This window comes from Haliotis rufescens, unplaced genomic scaffold (genome assembly GCF_023055435.1).
Source record: "Haliotis rufescens isolate VD_foot unplaced genomic scaffold, xgHalRufe1.0.p SCAF_15, whole genome shotgun sequence".
In the NCBI taxonomy this organism is placed as follows: Eukaryota; Metazoa; Mollusca; class Gastropoda; order Lepetellida; family Haliotidae; genus Haliotis; species Haliotis rufescens.
Genome location: NW_025963835.1, coordinates 3,054,897 through 3,076,051, shown reverse-complemented (window position 1 = coordinate 3,076,051; position 21,155 = coordinate 3,054,897). Strand labels below are relative to the sequence as shown.

General features: G+C 40.5%; 1 protein-coding gene across 2 annotated transcripts in view; it reads left to right on the top strand.

Annotated features, from left to right (window-relative positions):
- Positions 1-393: 393 nt before the first annotated feature.
- The window catches only part of LOC124134937 (probable peptide/nitrate transporter At3g43790), a 37,484-nt gene continuing 16,722 nt past the window's right edge, over positions 394-21,155 (top strand). The window contains exons 1-3 of one of the 2 annotated variants that reach the window (XM_046500049.2): positions 394-638; positions 14,907-15,121; positions 17,126-17,182. In XM_046500049.2, coding sequence (XP_046356005.2) covers positions 599-638; positions 14,907-15,121; positions 17,126-17,182 — 312 coding nt within the window. In that variant the 5' untranslated portion in view covers positions 394-598. Of the gene's footprint in view, positions 639-9,755; positions 9,838-14,906; positions 15,122-17,125; positions 17,183-21,155 lie in introns of those variants that run through there. The other variant, XM_048396048.1, reaches the window with a different exon arrangement.

The window sequence follows — 21,155 nt, the reverse complement described above, 5'->3', positions numbered from 1 at the left end:
ACACACACACGTACTTAACATGCATTGCATGTGCGCCAACCGGTGAGCGTCACAAGTCATGCGGTCAGTGAACCCTTGTCAGCATCGCCAGCCCCGAAGGCTCCCTGGGAAAACACTGGCCGGGTTACAGTTCTTTAACATGATGTTTTATGTGGTTCCAGACTCGATTCACGTCATGGAATTTCCATATGAAAAAATCTTGACTTTTAACCAGTAAACAATCAACGTTAGATGCGAATTAATTTATACTGTTCAAACGTAATTTTACGGTCGCTTTATCACAAAGTGAAGATAGAAAAGAACGGTAGGTTAGGAGTGTTACCGCTAAACTGAATTCCCACTTTTGAAAGACACCCAAACAAGAGTTACCCCGCTTTAATCAGAGGTCGCCAGCTGGTTGTTGGCTGACGAAATAATGTCAGAGTTTACAGTCAGCTGATCGCGCATATAAACTGATTCAACGCAGGATCTGAGCATTTATGAAAAATACAGACAAACAGGAAAAGACGACAAATCTTTGGGATGCTAAGAATTTGATTAAGAAGAATTCTTCTCCCACACTAGATCTAGATCTATTGTCTTCAAACGGATCCAAGAAATGTCAAATCAAGCTGCCAAAAATATTCACGAGGATGACGGTAGGAAATTGGAAACTTATTAATGAAATCTATCCGCGTTATTACTTAAATGCAATTGGAAGTATCGTACATCACGAGTATGATATTGATAACAAGTCACGTAGCAAAAAACACCAATAGTCTAAATTAATATAAATAAAATATTTATAAGAGAGTTGTGATAATTTCATGTGTGGATAAATATTATAAACATCAGTATTATATCAACCATGAATATGCGTCTGAAGGAACACAAAAATTAGAAAATGTATCTTTTTATCTTCTCAAAATATGTGCAATAGTGGGTCTATAACAGCCTTAAAGAGCTATTAAAATAAGATCCACTGATACACAAGAGTCTACAGACTCAAACTTCATATCTTTCAGTCAAGCCGTGAATACCTAGACCAGGTTTATGTCGTTGAATGATATATATATGTATATATACTTGAAAGCCTAAGAGGGCTTGTGAGCAAGCTAAATCACCTCTCACAAGAATGGGTTGCTAAAGATCAAGGCGACTATTCTTGTTGTAAGAGGCGACTAACAGGATCGGGTGGTGAAACTCGCTGACTTGGTTGATGCATGTTATCATATCCCAATTGCAGCGAATGATGCTCTTGATGTCAATCACTAGATTGTCTGTTCCAGACTGGATTATTTACAGACCGTGGTCATATAGCTGGAATACTGCTGAATGCAGCATTAAACAACAAACAAACAAACAATTAACACCATTCATTCACTGTTGACTGATAGTCTGTAACTAGTTGGTTATTCTCTAATTACTCTGAGCCTGTCTCTCACAGAATTACAACATCTTGACATCGGCACGAAATGGACCAGTCTTTGAAATAATTTTTAAACCCAACAAGACAGTTGGGCATGTGACCGATCAAAGTTACCTGCCCGCAGTCAGACATTATGAATATTAAAAAGTCACAAAAAATAAGAGACAAATCACATGTTGAAATATACAAACAATTACTTGAGAATCTACAAGGAGTTATATACATTCAGAGACCATATAATATATTATATGGTCTCTGATACATTCTGCTATATGTACAAAAGTTACGATATGCAAGATGTGGTACTTTTGTTCATTATTCACTGCAGTAGAGTCCATGTATGCACAATGCCTGTATTCAATCAATAGTAAATATACATGATACACAACATGCACAAGTTGAAAGGCCACACCAGGTCATCACAGACACAATTGTTATGCTATTGGGTTTCACGAATTCTTCATGCATATTTGTACGAAAGCAACTAAAAAATAATCATGGTAACTGGGTTATGGTTATTTATTTTGCATATTTTACGCATACCGTATTCGATGTAATAAGCGCCCAGGGCGCACTCAAAATTAGAAATAGGGGGCTCTTACTAGAACATAATTTTGGAGAAAGAGTTGAAAGATCGTAAATTTCGTGGTTTATGGTGACAGCCTGAAAAGATACAAAGGAAAAGTCTGTGCGTATTATACACGACAGATATATTTTCCAGAATTTAATTGCCCATAATTAAGGGTGCATAAAACACACGAGTGCGTATTATACTCAAATAAATAAGTGTTCATTGATAAATCAGAAGGGGTGCTAATTGGGATTGTTCATCAGCAATATATTATTAGTATACGGTGTCATATTAGGATAGCAGGAAAATATTGGGCTAAAGACACCATACCAAATTTATTATGATGAAAAATTTACACTATTTGGTATCTTTGTCGCGCATGTCATGTCAAAATGAAAACTTGACACTTACAACCGGTATAAATGACAGGACCAGTACATATGTTTCCGATACAACGTCTAATGTAAAGATAAATGTTAACAATGGAACATATAATGCACTAAATGTGAACGTTTAAAGTACTATAGCTAAATTGGATAGAATTATCATAAAAATGCCCGCATGTTAACAGAAATCTGTGGGCCACTGTAACTTGATAGCAGTCCGCTATCCCCTAACGACGGGCTGCTATCTATTGTATTGCTATGTCACATCATTGGCGTCACGTCACTTGTTTGTGACGTCATCCTATAGTATGTTCTATGACATTGCTATTTGTAACTCAGTGACCTCCGTTGTAAGCTTTTTCTCTCTATAATTTTTATAAATAAAGTCACGTGGTTTCTTTCATTAATAATGTCTTTGCTCGTCACAATTAATGATGTTAAAACACAAAACAGTGTCGAATAACAAATTTCTGTACCAGAATGTGAGCTGGATGTTGGAAAATTCAAAATGGCTGTTACTGGCGGTAAATGGTCTCATATTAGGTCAGTTACAACCATCTTGGATTTTTACTGACGGTATACAGGCTCATGTGGGGTGATTAGTTCTACTCTCTGATTGGTCAATCTCACTTTGAGGTATAATAATAGCAAATATTGCTGTAGGCGCTTGTTAGAGCGAGGCGCTTATTACGTCAAATACGGTATGTGCAACTTATGTATTTGTGTTTTGTTAGAGAAAGGATACTTTTGGGTAACTGCTTCAGAACACGCATTTTCTTCCTATCAACAATGAGCTGAACAATTTTTAATTTATTTTTGTTCACAACACATATAGTCTGTCCTTCAGGCAAGTCTAATTTGTATTGAAGTTTTACTTATTGTTCGGGAAGGTCGTGTAGCCTACTGGTTAAAGCGTTTGCTCATCACGCCGAAGATCCGGGTTTGATTTCCGACGTGGGTACCATGTGTGAAGCCCATTTCCGGTGTCCCCCGCAGTGATATTGCTGGAATATTGCTTAAACCGTACTCACTCACCCACTCACTTATTGTTCATATTGTATAAAAAAATGTATTTTTTTGCGATCTTGAAACTTCTCTCATTTGCCAAATGTTTTACAACCTTTATGTATTAACTGATGTATTCTTGTCTCATGATATTGTAGGTCTGGAAGTCTTTTGGTAGTGCTTGATGATTATCTCACATGCCACCATGTCGTATGGATAGGTAGCTGGACACAATCAGTTTGTAACACAAAATGGGTAGTATCTTTATATGCACACTGCCTGGCTTGGCTTTGTAGAGGAATCTGCAGAGTGTGCGGCAATGCAGTGATTTCGTCATGGAGACAAATTGACCATTACCTCTTAAAATTGTGGTTTGACCTGAAACAGCTGTGTATTATTAATTTATATCATGCTGATGCTGTATCTAAGTTAATGGACCATGACCGATGCATTGAGCATCAGCCGCAATGCCGCAATTTGTGAAGTAAAGGGCAATATTAACAAGTGCATAGATGAACATTCTGCTGGGTCAGCATTATGACAGCAAGACTTGCTACATCTGGAACACTGGTTGACAATGGCTGAGTAACAATGGTTGACAAGCAATGGCTGGTGAACAATATTTGCAAAAAGCATTGCTGACGAAAAATGGTTGATGAACAATTGGTGACAAATAATGGCTGATGAACAATATTTGCAAAAGCATCGCTGACAAAAAATGGCTGACAAACAATGGCTGATGAAAAATACTTGAAGAAACATTGCTGACAAAGCATTGTTGACTAAATATGGCTGACTTACAGTGGCTGATCTCATCAGACTTATATGTTTAGTTCTCATTACGGTTTGTTTGTTTGGTTATTTGTTGTTTAATATCGCACTCGGCAATAGTCCAGCTATATGCCGGCGGTCTGTAAATAAACAAGTCTGTGGAAGAAGTATTAGAAATTGTAAGTAATTATGATTGGAAATGATAAAATCAACCTACATAAACTCATTTTGGTTTGTTTGTTTTTTTGTTGTTTAATGCTGCACTCAGCAATATTCCAGGTATATGCCAGCGGTCTGTAAATAATTGACTCTGGACCAAAAAGTCCAGTGATTGACATCATGAGCGTCAATCCACGCAATTGGGATACAATGACATGCTTCAACCAAGTCAGTGAGCCTGACCACCTGATCCCGTTAGTCGCCTCTTACGACAAGCAAAGTTGCCTTTTACAGCAAGCATGGGTTCCTGAAGACCTATTCTACCCCGGATCTTTACCTGTCTCTCGCTACCGTTAAACAAAAGTCTGAGGAGATCCAAATAGATCATGTCAGACAGGTACATTTCTGAACCGAGTGGGTAGTCTTGCAAAAAAATTCCAAGACCATAGAATTGTGGAGACTGTTCAATAGATATTCAGTGACTGACCCAATGAACATGAACATGGAGTGAAGAGTGCATGTTGTTTTATGGGAACGTCAGATATTGGTCAGCTTTACCATATATCCCTGTCGATAATGCAACCCCCTGTGAAAAATTTCAAATCAATCGTCATTTATATAATGATCTTTTCTGTGAAGAACATCAACAGAGCGTTCTGAACATTTCAATAAATGTATATTTGTCTTCATTTTTTGCTTCATTGTTGCATGAAAAACTCCAGTGCATGGCGCCATTGTGTTGACACAATGCAACCTTACACAACTGCTGGCAATTAAAGTGAATAGAGGCAATGGGTTGATCTTTACTGAGACATAGGGAGATCTATGCCCTTTAATTAGATCACCAATTAACTTTGTTTTGAGTAACCAATGTTTTATTTGGTTATCTATTGACATCTTTATTCAAACTTTCCAGTACACGTCTACTACACTCGCTAATAGCCGTAAAATCAATAGGAATTGATTTGATTTTCACTGGTCAGGTATCATTTGTGTAACACATCGGGACATCTCATGTTAAGAAAATATGAAATCGTTGTTGGTTATATTTCTGTCTACATTGCAGTTTGTTTCGATGTAACCATATAAGTAGATAGTCATTTAATGGAATAATGGAGATGCATCAATGATTCCATGCATTAGACATGAAACATAACATATTCTAAACTTCTACTAGATAATAGATCACGCTCTCTATATTTCTGACTTACTGCTGCTGAAAATTGATTTATTTTGTGTTAGCTGGCAAGGCAATCTAGATCAAGGCAAGACTCATTTGAACTTTATTTGCAGAAAGTATATAGTATGAACAAGGAAGTCAGATACAGTTGGTGTTTGATTACTCAAATTTTTCTTGAAATACCGGTAGTTATTGTGGACGAAATGCAAGGTTTCACTGTCAAACGTCGGTGCTGTGCTGGCTTTCAAACACCTGTTGATGTTGTCAGTGGAACCCTGAACAGCTAGAAGAAAACATGAGATCTTCTTCCTTATGCATAGATCCCTGCACCGATGATCATAGGTTTCTGGCGTGCTCAAGAGATGAAACTCTGCACTACATATAAGACTAGGCCTCCGTTGGCCCCTCTCCATTCTAGATGCCAACAACTCACACTATGATGTCTGAGAGAGAGAGAGAGAGAGAGAGAGAGAGAGAGAGAGAGAGAGAGGGGGAAGGAAGAGAGAGAGAGAGAGAGAGAGGGAGGGAAGAGAGAGAGAGAGAGAGAATAAAAAAGTATCTGTAAAGGAGAAACGAGCTCAAAGTATCAAGCCATGATGAAAAGAAATCAGAGATTTGCATGGCAATGTTTCTAAGCAGTGGTTACTGTGTTGGGGGCACCTGCATGTGAACAAGTAGCTGTGTTTGCTCTGCAGACGGGGGGGGCATGTTTGTCGAGCCTTGGTATTTGCTGTCAGGCTTTTCACAGTCACGGTCATTGTCTAACATACATAACGGCTTGTCTTTCACCTGAGGTTAAGCTAGCGACGCCAAGACACCTGTGCTGTTCTGTTGCTGCTCACATTAGGCAAGGTTTGTAATTAGTTCCACCGGGCTCAAGGTGATACTCACGTGTTATCCTTGATATTGGGATGTCATCGTTGTGCAATGGAAAAATCATGAGAATCTCTTGATTCTGGAAATAGAATCAACGAGCCCCATAGTCATTTCTCTGACTTAAACCATATTATGCTTGGTGCATAATTTTTTCAGTAATTTTGCATTATGACCTATAGTTGCATCAGTTTTACTTGTTAAAATGCACGTTCAGAATGACCAGTGAACTCCTCAGAATCAGCTGCAACAACAGCCTGAGTTCATCATAATGTCTTGGGAATTGAGTACAATTTCATTTCCTTTGGTATGTTGGGTATTTGTAAACAAATGATTAGACCTGATAAAAATATTTAATTCTGCACCAAACATTGCCGTAATTTGCACCTGTTAATGTGTTGCCTATGTGTGTCACATCAGCTCACAACAGTGACGTGCATGTGTGCATGTATAGCAGGGCGTGCCGTCTAGGGCTGGGACGAGTCCAAATTTACTACCCAACCCCCTATTACCCCCCCTATTACCCGACCCGGGTACCCACTCAAGAGATAGTTAAAAAATGTCCGATTGGGATTTTCTTTCCATAGCCCTGGCAAAACGCATTTAGATACATGTATTAAACTGTCTGGTCATGCAAACACTGAACTTGACTTAAGTTATATCTTTTTTCAATCCAATGAAAAGTCAGACAAAATGGGTGCATAGTCAGAAAGAAATGCAAACATTAGTGGCTTGTAGTGTAACCATAGATAATTTTAGAGTTCTAGATAATTTTCGTCATTACGCAATATCTAGATAATTTTTGTCATTAAACAATATATCACGTGACTAACCATGGGTCCAGGTAGTCCTGTGTGTACCTGTGTCCTACTCAGTACCCACCCGTCCCAGCCCTAGGCGAGTCAACCCACAGATGACATTCTCTCCTTGTAAACTTGCATCTAGCCATTTTATCATAGTCTTGTTTCCACGTGGAAAGTAGGCTTTCTTACAGGCTAGTGGACACGCTTGCCTCGGGAAGATGGTCAACTTGCTGATGGGTTAACGTCTGTGGTCATGTGGATAAGGCGTCTGACCTTGGATCAGAAGGTCCGTGGTTCGAATCCCTTTACTCGTCACGATATGGCTGAAATATTGCCGATGTGACGTAAAGCATTAACTCACTCACTCACTCACTCACTCAAATCCCTTTATGGAACTCAAACATTTTGTGGCTGCTACAACTGCATTCGATCAGTAAAAGAAAAAATCTGTAAAGGACACGTGTACGCAAACTGGAAAGGCCAGATTGGTTATGCTATTATACATTTTTCGTTTTTTGTTTTTACGCTAGCAAATCAAAATACCACAGCTTATCCGGTGCTCAGGTTCCATATACATTGTATCTGTGAGAAATTCACAAAAGGTGAATCCCTGAAAGTTTTGCCCAGAAATCATGTGTATAAAGTCAACTATGCTTGTCGTAAAAGGCAACTAATGGGATCGGGTGGTCTGACTCGCTGACTTGGTTGATGCATGTCATAGGTCCCATTAGCTTGGATCGATGCTCATGATGTAAATCACTGGATCGTCTGGTCCAGACTTGATTATTTACAGACCCCCTTCGTATAGCTGAATATTGCTGAGTGCGGCGTTAAACAACAAACCAGCTAACCAACAAATGAAATTGCCTGATATATGAGATATTAAACAAGAAACATTTAGGTGTATATACACAGAATTAACAATGAATCAATAGAATGCAGTATAATATATCACTGTTGAGAACTTACTGATTAAGATATTAGAGTGTTTAGAAATATAGAGATTGTTTCTTATACAATATTGTGCTTGAGTATACTTTAACCCTGTACAATGTTTGCCAGTAACCTTTATCTATGTAATTAGTAAGAAAGTTAGTAACCTGTTCATAATCAGAAAATCCCAACCCCCAAAACACAAGTTTGGGCATTTGAAAACAATTATCTTTTGCATGTTTAGACTTGACTTCTTTAGCATGTTGACCTATGAAGATCCGGGTTAGAATTGGTCTTCAGCAACCCATGCTTCCTGTAAACATGGTGAAAGGCGACTATGCTTGTCGTGAAAGGCGACTAATGGGATCGGGTGGTCAGGTTCGATGACTTGGTTGATGCATGTTATCGATCCCAATTGCGTGGATCAATGCTCATGATATTAATCTCTGGATTGTCTGGTCCAGACTCGATTATTTACAGACGCTGTCATATAGCTGGGATATTGCTGAGTGTGGCATTAAACAATAAACAAACAAACAAAAACTTAATAACAAACAAATAACTTTAGCATGTTTGGTACTGATGAAGGATCTGATGACCAATGAAGAGTGACAAATGCAAAATTATGTGTTCTCCACAAAGAAAACTGTGCACACAATACATTGTTTTTATGGCTTCATGATCAATAAAACCTGCTGTGTGGCACTGCATTATGATCACGTAGGTTTTGAGAAACGTACTGACCTAAACCAAGAGGGGCACAGTGTTGGCCGACCTGTCTAAGGGACCGCAATTCGCTGTGCAGGGTTGTGTCCCTTGGGCTCACCAGATACCTATGAATCGTTTCAAAATATTTTTATTTCAAATGGAAATTGGGAATGGTAAACAAGACAACTCTTATTTGAATACCTTTCCTTATTAAAGAAATAAAAGACAAGTGGTTGTTGTTTATTATACAATAAAACACTGCAGGGATAATAAACCAAGAGGGCGTAATTGAAAACTACTACATGGATTATTTTCAAATTTATGAAACAGTTTCATACTAATAGAAGAGGTGCAGTGCAAAGTTTTATTTTGATATGTGTATTTTCTGAAAAAATGATTCTACTTCAACATTTGTGCAACCTAAAACTTGAAAACTGCTTCATGGATTCTTTTCCAATTGGGGGAACAGTTTCTATTCCAATAGGAGAGGTGCAGTGTGAAGTTTGTTTTCAAAATTTGGATTTTCTGAAAAAATACAGCTAATTTTCATTTAGAATTATTTACTGAAACATATGTGCGACCTTTGACTTAAAAACTACTTTGACCCTTTTCCAACTGGGGGTCAAGTTTCTATACCAATAGGAGACGTGATTTCGATAGGCAGATTTTCTGAGAAATATTGCTTTTTGCATGTTTTGAAAATGGAAATATGTTGGAGTCGGCCCTGAATTTGGGACCCTGAACTTGCAGCCCTCATCTTGATGTTCTTCTTCAACAATTCTGTAAGCGGGGTGCATATCTGGGGAAAGTTCCTGCAAAACCGGTGGTAATATCCCACGCTGCTCACTCTTTGTCTTGATGTTATAAGTAAATGGCTATTCAGGTTACAGATATCAGTTTTGTGTTTTGTGTACTTTGTTGCATCTGGAGTGCTAAAGATAGTTTACAAGGGGTCAAGCAAGGGTGCTCTATCTGTCTATGAATGTAGGCCACACAGAGAGTTGGCCAGAACATGTAGAACGTTTGCTGAGCAGTTGCAGGTATCTTTTGGTATTTTTGCTGTTTATATCAGGCATCTATCATTTTCTGATATGACATGTGTATTTGTGTTCCAGGTGCCATGGGGCACTCATTGGGCTGTCCAGGTGTGCCCTGTGTACTTAATGTGGGCCAAAAGAAAAATACTTTTTATCCATATTCGTAATCGGTGAATGTCATGTCACCATTAGCGAGATAATAAGAGGTTGTAGTTCGGAAAGTTGGCCCCTTTCCTGTCATTGAGAGGGACGATGTGCTTTTCAGTTTGTGGATGCACTGTTATAATCACGAGCCAATGATGATTTTGCCGATGGTTCTGTACTGCTGGAGTGTCAAACAAAGGAAGTGCCATATCAAATAGGCCCATGCTCAGTTTTTCAGGGAGAGGCTTTCTGAACGACCACTGCATCAACATCATGTGTAGGTTTATTGAGAAGAACAGCAACCCTGCAGAGTCCTTTGCTTGGATAAAGTCGGCTGGTCTGAAAAGTGAAACAGAAGGCTTTCTGTTTGCTGCTCATGATAAATCCCTTCCCACTCGAAACCAAGTACCAAGTACCAAGTTGTCCGACTCCCCATTGTTCTCAGTGCATTAGGTTTGGTACCTCCCAATCTGTTGACTGACATGTGGTACCCGGGTTTGCTGCCAGGAATACAGACCTTCTGACAATCTGGGTGATGCAGAAGGCTTCAGTGTTGGGGAGTCTTCACATTCTCTGAAAAGTTCTGGGTGGGTTCGACTAGGCAGCGCTTCCTGGGAGAAGTCCCATTCGCTGTCTGGGCTGCGTGTAGAGGGGGCAAGGGCCCTGAGCTGTTGATGAGCCTGACCAGTCTGACTGTCAGGATCACCCAAACCCTCTTTGCTGCATTTAGCTATTTTAATCTGATGATATCCATTTTGATAAAGATAGATTGTTTCAGAGATCAGGAGTGGTTATTGGGACCCTTGAAGATCCAGGGTAGAATAGGTCTTCAGCAACCCATGCTTGCCGTAAAAGGCAACTATGCTTGTCTTAAGAGGCGACTAGCGGGATCAGGTGGTCAGACTCGCTGACTTGGTTGAAGCATGTCATCATATCCCAATTTCCTTGATTGATGCTCATGATATCAATCACTGAATTGTCTTGTCCAGACTAGATTATTTACAGACTGCCATCATATAGCTGGAATATTATTGAAGTAGGTGTTAAACAACAAACAAACAAAAGGAGTGGCTATTGGGGTATTTTTACTACTGCATTTGTATTGCAAGAGTTCCCTACACTGTTGCAAAAGTATTGCGCTAATTGTCACCTATTGCAATACTGCAATTGTATTTGATAGTATTAATGCAAAAATGTCCGAGTCCCGTGATGGGATTCGAAACACGGACCTTCTGATCCGAGGTCGGACGCCTTGTCCACATGACCAAAGAGGTTAACCCCGTCAGCAAGCTGACAAGGTAAGGATGTCATCTGTAGGATGATTCCAGGCCCTGCTACATACTCCCCCGTCAACAAAAGGCACGTCCCGGGCCGCATAGTAGGGTACTGAGGCTTATTTTGCTCAAATTTAATATGAACGTGCTCAGCCCCTAGTTGGGCACCAATGTAGCGGCCATAAAATTTCTGAGTCATGTGATGGGATTCGAACCACAGACCTTCTCATCCGAGGTTGGATGCCGTGTCCACATGACCAAAGAGGTTAACCCCGTCAGCAAGCTGACAAGGTAAGGATGTCATCTGTGGGATGACTCCACGCCCTGCCACATTAAACCAACTTTAAAGGCTTGATAATTATATTAATCAATGTAATAGATATTCATAAAGTCAAATGTCAAAGTCGGCCATTTTTCTCCTCGTCATACTGAAATAAAGGGAAGACACTTTTGCTAATCAACAAACATCAGGTTTGAAATTCGAATGTAAAGAGTTTTCTGACACCTAATTTATGTTTTATAACTAATTGCAACTATTGAAACTGTCCATTGTTATTCCTACTTCCTACAATTCCATTGACATTTTTAATTCCTTTCAATAAAGTGGAATTGTAGGGCAAACAGTTGCAAGAGATCAATTGTTTGATATGTCGTATACTCCTGGACTCCTCATACCCAGGTATATTGATCAGGAAGTGTTCGCATGCTTATGTACCATGTGTTTGTCCTATTTATTTGTGGAAGACACTTTCACTGCCTTCATTTAATATACATCAATAAAACAGTGTTTTTGTTAAAAACTATGATTTCTAAGTGTGCCCCATTTGTAAATGTGCTACTTTAATATTAATCATGCCATTGTTATTATTATAGTATACATATATATACCACAGGTATCCAGGTACTAGTATCTGCTTAAATGCGGTTTTATTTGTTCACCGACCAGTGGATCCATTTGCATTCCAGTTATCATTCTCAACTCCCTGGGGAGTAAACAACCCTAGCTGCCTACAGCTAGGTGCTAGAGGGTTTTTACATCTATCTCACATATCGGGTACCCATTCCCTGCTGGGTGAACAGAGGCACATAGGAAATAAGTCACTTGCCCAGGGTGACGCCACACATTTTGACACTGGTGTTATGGGTGTATGGGTGCATTGATCGATGTTCATAATGTCAATCACTGGATGTTCTGGACCATTTTCAATTATATACACACATCTGTCATATAGCTGGAATATTGCTGAGTCCGCATCAACCAACCAACCAACAAACAAACAGTGACTTCACCTGCTTCATCTTCACAGACATTTTCTCGCCTGTGACGGTAATTTGGCTATTTGTAGAATCAAAATAAAACTATTGTCGCAAATTGGTCCATATTATTTATCATATTAATAAAATGCAGATGCAATATTCTGGAGGATCGAGTCTGTGACTCCACAAACCTGTACTAATGACACCTACATGAGTACTGTGATCTTAGAATGATCACAAATATTCAAAACAGTTCATTGACCATGTGGACCATGTGGACCATGTTGATCATGTTGATCATGTGGACCATGTGGACCATGTGGACCATGTTGATCATGTGGACCATGTTGACCATGTGGACCATGTTGATCATGTTGACCATGTTGATCATGTGGACCATGTGGACCATGTGGATCATGTGGACCATGTTGATCATGTTGATCATACTGAGTCATTGTTTATTGTCAGCACTGTTCATGTGCTTTCGTTCTGTTTTTGCTTGTATTGTCATATGATTAATTTCAGCAGACTACAAGTTTTGATGTACCTGGGATATCTATTTTGGGGGCCTTCTCACAGCCTTTATTCATATTACTTGTAGGGGTCCCAGGTTAAGAAATGGGTGTTCCAACAAAAAGAGTGCCCATAGCTTCCAAATGGGGGTCCAAAGCTTCAAAATTGGGGTCCCTAGCTTCAAAATAGGGGTCCCAGAGAAATGTGAAAAAATAATAAAACAATGTTAATTCAAATAAAACAACTTATCCCTGCTTGTTTTCATTTTGTTTGATATGTAATCTCAAATGTTATCTTAACTCATGTTTGTTTGCTAAAATTGCACTTGAAGACACTGATGAACTTGCCCTGCCGAAAATCAAGCACAAATTTTGTTTTGCCATGCTTTGAGGCCTACACTTGACACCCCCTCTTTCAATAGTGAGGAAGTACTCTACCATAAGTGACATACAATTGTGTAAGTTCAGAGGTCGTTTGTTAAAAATAGATATGAAATTCCCCAAAGGAAACAGTCTACAAGTGCCAGCACTAGAAGATCAAGGAGCATTCAAAACCTAAAACAATCCTATTCCCAGTAGATGCACTCTGTATTTTCTTTTGTGTCCCTTGTCAATTTTTATGCATGAAGGGTGGAAGATTTCATGTGCTGTTAATTTCTAAACATTATCGAGGTGAGGTGAGGTGACATGGGGTTTAACGTCGCGTCCAAGATTATTGCACTTATATAGAGACGTGCATGCACGTGTGCGTGTGCGTGTGCGTGTGCGTGTGTGTGTGGCTGCTTGTACTAGTCCGGACTGATGCCGATTTATAGTGCTAAGTACCATCTTTTGCTATGACATGGCTGGGGATCGAACCCTGCACTTTCCGCTCTCCTGGCGGACGCTCTAGACCACGGAGGCGGTCAAACATGATCGATGATATATTACTATTACCCGTACATTTTCAGGGTCCATCACATGCCATTGATTACAGTTACTGTTGGTTTGTTATTAATATTATTGATCATACTTACTGAGAGATGTTGCTGCTATTAGGGCTGGGACGAGTCCAAATTTACTACCCGCGTACCTGCCCCCCTATTACCCGACCCTACTCGAGTACCCACTCTAGGTCTCAGGAGATGTCTCAAAATGTCCAATTGGGAATATTTTTAGCATAGCCCTGCCAAATGTATTTAGATACATGTATTAAACAATCTGGTCATGCATACACTGAAGTTGACTTCAGTTATATCTTTATTCAACCATATGAAAAATCAGAAGGAATGGGTGCCTTAGTGACTTGTGGTGTAACCATAGAGTTCCGAGTTACCCATCCCAACCCTTGCTGCTATAGATCTGATTCATTTGTCAAACGTGGATGGGAAGGCTGTTATTCCCCCTAACGTCCGAGCCAAGCTGTTCATCAGTCGTAACAGTTGGGACATAATGCACACATACTATACTCTCTCATGAACTGTTAATGTCATGGAGTAATTAATGTTAATAGAAAATTTATTTATTTAAAATTATTTGTAATTTCATGCACATTTAGTACTAGATTACGATCTGAATATGCTAAAAATGATTCGGTACTGATGCAATCTCAGGTAATTACACGATTCCTTAACTGACACTGTATGTTGTGTGTCACATTCTACCGCAACTGACACTGAATAATGTGTGTCACATTCTAACCTAACTGACACTGAATATTGTGTGTCACATTCTACTGTAACTGACACTGGATCGATGCTTGATTATTTACTGACCACCATCATTTTGCTGGAATATTGCTGTTGTTAAACAACAAACAAACAAACAATCATACGTCTGCTTTACCGTGGTACAGTTTTAATTGATATTTTTTGTGTTTAAATTTTAACGTCCATTCTCATTCCAGCCATGCAGCAACAAAGTATGGACACGGTGGCGGAGGGTGCGGTCAGTCGGAGTGACCCTACTGACCATCTACCTGAGAGCGAACTGACCAGTGACCCACCTGATACGGAACCTAGACGCATGAACTGCTGCCAAAGACTATGCTCCAAGTTCCAACTAAATAAGAACACCACACGACCTAACTACAAGTACATAGCACTGATGTTTGCAGCCCTGGTATGTAGTATTTGAATCTATAGAAATCACAAGTTTTCACCCCGTGAAGATCCGGGGTACAAAAGGTCTTCAGCAACCTATGCTTGCCGTAAAAGGCAACTATGCTTGTCGTAAGAGGCGACTAACAGGATCGGGTGGTCAGGCTCGCTGACTTGGTTGATGCATGTCATCGTATCCCAATTGCGTGGATCGATGCTCTGGTCCAGACTCGATTATTTACAGACTGACGTCATATAGCTGGAATATTGCTGAGTGCTGTGTTAACAACAAACATGACAAACAAACAAACAAACATCACTATGATCTGAGTTGGCAGACAAACCTATAGTCCTGGGACCCACTCCACAAAGGGAATATAGCAGTATGACTTAGTGCTCACATTGATTTGTGGAACAGGGCCCTAGGTGCTGTTGAACAAAGCGATCTTATCATGTTTATCGCCGATGTGATCGTAACTCCCACACTTTAACATCGGCTTATGATCATCTTAACGCTAAGGCTGTTTTGTACAACTGCATCCTGGTATTTACCGCTAGGACCGAGTAGACTAACATCTAGTCCTGGAAATGAAAATACTTAAACATTTTTTCGTGTTAAATTGTCTTTATATATACAGTCAAACACTGTTGCGTCTAAGTTGAAGGGACTTACGTAACTTCTTTACGTTATCCGAGGTCGACATAACCAAATATAATGAATAAAGAAGGAATACATAGGGACCAATCTTTTACTTTGAGATAACCGTACGATGGTCATATCAAAGTTTGACACAACTGTGTTTGACCGTATAATAGAAAGGAGCCCAGGGCCCACTTGCACAAAGTGATCTTAGCGCTAAGACTAACGTAAGCCTATGTTAAAGTATGGGTGTTACAATCATCTTAGTGCTAAGATCGCTTTGTGCAAGTGCACCCTGAGGAGTATTATATTTGCGGCCTGAAATTGAAGAAATCCAGAATTGCCAAAGTATTTTAGGGTTTTGGATCAGAGTTTGAAATGTAAAAAAATGCTGTGATGCCATCAGGACCAACAGACTATCGAGCTGAAGGCCCTGACTAATCTCTCAGGTCCTCATTTAAACACCTGCAGCTTATTGAACAAATAAATAGACACTAATTTTAGTGAAGGCCATAAGAACCCATACACCTTTGAACTACAGGCCCGACCCGAGATTTACCTGCCACGGGCCAACGGGCAGGCACTTATTTTGAACACCGTTTTGGATAGTTTTGTTTCAGGGTCTGTATGAGTAGGTTTGGTTTTACACTGCTCTGTTCTGAACAGTATTTGAGTTTTATCATGGCGTGTCAGCTTGATGTGGGAGGAAAACCTGGAGTGGTGTAGATCTGACATCTTTACCACTTTGGTGAAACCCACAAGCACGGGCAAACAAGCTAGAAGCATAATCAGGGTGATTCGAATCCATGATCATAGGTTCCTGACGTGCCCAAGGGATGCAACTCTGCACAGAGAATTATGTCACCTTAGAGTGAGTGAGTGAGTTGGGTTTAAAGCCGCTTTTAACAGTATTCCAGTTATATCGCGGCGTGTCAGCTTAATGTTGGAGGAAAGCCAGAAGTGATGCAGGTCTCAGACGTTTATCACTTCGTTGAAACCCACGAGCACGGGTATGGTGCTGACAAACCTAGACACATAATCGGGGCGAACCGGAATTCGAACCCACAATCATAGGTGAAGCCATTTTGAACAAAGTTGCAGTTATGCTGCCTCAGATGAATAGGTTATCTGTGCCAATCTCATGTATGAGTGACTGTATCTATCCAAGTAATACATTATGGATGTGAAGTAATGATAATATCATCAATATTATGTGTTACATATTCTATGAGTTTATATTTGATGACAAGCTCACATTACAATCTGCAATTGATCTTTGACAGTAATTTACCAAAAATATTATTTTCCCAGCAAATATTGTCATACTTCTGTGTGCCATGTTTGTGATTAGATGAGTTTTGTTGACGTCTGCTTTACTTGTTTCAGATGTCAAGTTCGTTCACCTTGACCTTTTTGTTCCCCTTTCTCCCGGACATGGTTAAGGTAAGGTCATGCAACAGTTTACAGTGACACCTTGTAAGTCTTGAACCACCTCCGTGGTGTATTGGACAGCGAGTGAGTGAGTGTATTGGACAGAGCGTCTGGCTAGAGAGAGGAGGGTCAATGGTTTGATTCTCTGGCCCTGTCAAAGGATGGTTCTTTCTGTTACCCTGCCTGCTGCTCAGGTTTGTGCTGAGCATGCCTAATCCAGAGATAATGCAAGTGGTTACCAATACCGCAAGCTGCAGACCCCGTCGCCATCTGGGGGATAAGTATTGCAATGTGTTGTGTCAGGATAAGAAATAATCTACATGAAACATGATGCCATTTTTTTAGACAGAACATTTTTTACTTATTCGCAACATCTTTTTGTAGAACATCCATCATGTCCAGTGAACGATGTTTTAAAATTTGTACAACCAGATTATAAATTACATTTTTCCAGTGTTTTTTGGGGTCAGATTATCTTGTTAGGCCAACCCCCGTCCCCAGAAGATCATGTAGTCTGCCCCTGAGTGTAAAGCTTGGCTAGGGGCTCCCTGTTTATCTTTTCTCAACCTCCATCCATAGGAACAATAGTGGTGACTAACTGGATTGGCTGGTCATGCAATATTTTTTCAGCCAGACTCAGTCAACTAGAGATGGGGCGGACCCGTGAAGGTCCGGGGTAGAATAGGTCTTCAGCAATCCATGCTTGTTGTAACAGCCGCAATGCTTGTCGTAAGAGGCGACTAACAGCATCGGGTGGTCAGGCTCGCTGACTTGGTTGATGCATGTCATCGTTTCCAAATTCGTGGATCGATACCCTTGAAGGCAATCACTGGATTGTCTGGTCCTAGTCTCATTAAAATCTGATCTTAGTTCTCGCTACCGCTAAACAAAGATCTGAGGACATCCCATTACGGGTCACGTCAGACCAACCTTGCGAGAACTTTCACCGACCAATGGAATGACCAATCAGAAGACAGCTTTCTCGTGCTTTATGGCACTAATTTCAAATTGGCGACTAAGCTTCAAAACATATTTTGACAAATTCTTGATTACAAATTTGAAACCTGAACAAAAGAACATTCTGGCTAATAGATGGTCTAGATTGTATGGATTCAGTTGTTAAGCCCATAACTATCGTTTGGAATACCGCGTGTTATAGTTTTTTATGTTGCATGAATATAAATCACATTCCGACTGTCACTTTCATAATCTGGTAAGTGACGCTCTGATTGGTCGGATGAAAGGTCGTTCTGACGTGACCCCTAGTTGGATGTCTTCAGATCTTTGTTTAGCGGTAGAGAGAACTAAGGTCTGATTTTAATGAGATTGGTCTGGTCCAGACTGAATTATTTAACACCTGACCTCAAATAGTGGAAAATTGCATAGTGCAACAAACAAACAAACAAACAAACAAAAACTATTCCACCAATGAGGTGTATGGTGTTACCATGATTTGAAATACCAATGAATATGGATCACAATACATTTGGAAAATACCGGTATATTGCGTTTTTCAAAATCATACATATTTTCATCTTGTTGGTAAAGTTTACATTAGTCCCCATGAAAGTCAGAAATTAGCAACAGCTTGTATATAATGAGTCTTACTCTATTTTGCATGCACACCAACATCCAACAAAATGGCTGATGACTACCGTATTTTCTTGAGTATAGTGCACACATTTTTTCCAAAAAACACAGCTGTGTAGAAGGGGGTGCGCATTATACATGAAATAATGAGTTTTGATGTTTTTTTCCCCATGGAAAGATATTACTGTGAGCACGTAACACCAGAAATACCATGTCAACAAATCCATACTGAAGTACGCAAAATCATCATGTAATTACACTGTCTGGCTACAAAAAGTGTTCTTTGTATATCTGGACTTATGTATGTAACTTATTTCATTAATTATGCATGGTGCGCACTATACTCAAGGAAATACAGTATGAAGTTGTAAAAAATATGTGGGGAAAATCTGATGGTTTTTTTTAGGTTTGTGACATATTACAGCTGAAAGAACACATGCAGTATGTTATGGTACAAACCGGAGTATATGAATCATCTATAAATTGCAATAGAAAAGACCCAACACTTCTCCACCATGTCGTGCTGGCCGGCCAGATGCTGCTAGCGTCATTGTCTATCATGTCATTTATATTCACTTGGATACCAGCTGTTGAGCATTGTTGGTGTCTCTCCTAACGTTACTGATGCATATTAATATCATTTCCATATGTTTTGTTATTTTACTATTCTGTGTTCAGGATGAGAGGTTTTTACACTGCTGTTAATTGCTTCATTGAGAGTGCATTTCATGCAACGCTTACTCCCAATGATATTGTGCCAAATGCTGCTAGTTGGGTTCAGACAGAAATGTAAGCTATGAACACCAAGACATGCTTTGATTCCGCCAATGCTGACGGTGTTGGAAAACATTCAGTAAAGATGACCCACAAAATCTCTCAGTCTCGACCCTTGTCCAACATGATTCCTTAAAAAGTGTCAAGGTGTTGCCAACCCTGCACTTCATTAGTAAATCAGCTGTTGAGGATCCTCCAGCACTGAAAGAAGCACTTATAATGCCTCTACTGAAAAAGCCATGGCTTGATCGAGATGTGGTTAAGAACCTTTGCCCAGTCTCAGATGTAGCAAGACTGCATACACACATACATGACAAAAACCTTGGAGATGTGCTGCAATCAGCTTACAAGCTTTGCTGTGTGTGCAAAATGACCTACTTCATGCTGCTGACTCCAACACCGATTCTTGTCCTCTTGGATCAATCAGCAGCATGTGACACATCAGGCCACTTGACTCTCTCCAGATGCTGGAGTCAGACGTGGGTGTTCCTGGTGAGTCTCTATCATGGTTCACATCATATCTCACAGGACGCCACCAGTCAGTGACACAACAGGCCACTTGACTCTCTCCAGATGCTGGAGTCAGACGTGGGTGTTCCTGGTGAGGCTCTGTCATGGTTGACATTATATCTCACAGGACACCACCAGTCAGTGACACAACAGACCACTTGACTCTCTCCAGATGCTGGAGTCAGACGTGGGTGTTCCTGGTGAGTCTCTATCATGGTTCACATCATATCTCACAGGACGCCACCAGTCAGTGACACAACAGGCCACTTGACTCTCTCCAGATGCTGGAGTCAGACGTGGGTGTTCCTGGTGAGGCTCTATCATGGTTCACATCATATCTCACAGGACGCCACCAGTCAGTGACACAACAGACCACTTGACTCTCTCCAGATGCTGGAGTCAGACGTGGGTGTTCCTGGTGAGGCTCTATCATGGTTGACATCATATCTCACAGGACGCCACCAGTCAGTGACACAACAGGCCACTTGACTCTCTCCAGATGCTGGAGTCAGACGTGGGTGTTCCTGGTGAGGCTCTATCATGGTTCACATCATATCTCACAGGACGCCACCAGTCAGTAATACAACAGACCACTTGACTCTCTCCAGATGCTGGAGTCAGACGTGGGTGTTCCTGGTGAGGCTCTATCATGGTTGACATCATATCTCACAGGACGCCACCAGTCAGTGACACAACAGGCCACTTGACTCTCTCCAGATGCTGGAGTCAGACGTGGGTGTTCCTGGTGAGGCTCTGTCATGGTTGACATCATATCTCACAGGACGCCACCAGTCAGTGACACAACAGACCACTTGACTCTCTCCAGATGCTGGAGTCAGACGTGGGTGTTCCTGGTGAGTCTCTATCATGGTTCACATCATATCTCACAGGACGCCACCAGTCAGTGACACAGTAGACCACTTGACTCTCTCCAGATGCGGAGTCAGACGTGGGTGTTCCTGGTGAGGCTCTATCATAGTTCACATCATATCTCACAGGACGCCACCAGTCAGTAATACAACAGACCACTTGACTCTCTCCAGATGCTGGAGTCAGACGTGGGTGTTCCTGGTGAGGCTCTATCATGGTTGACATCATATCTCACAGGACG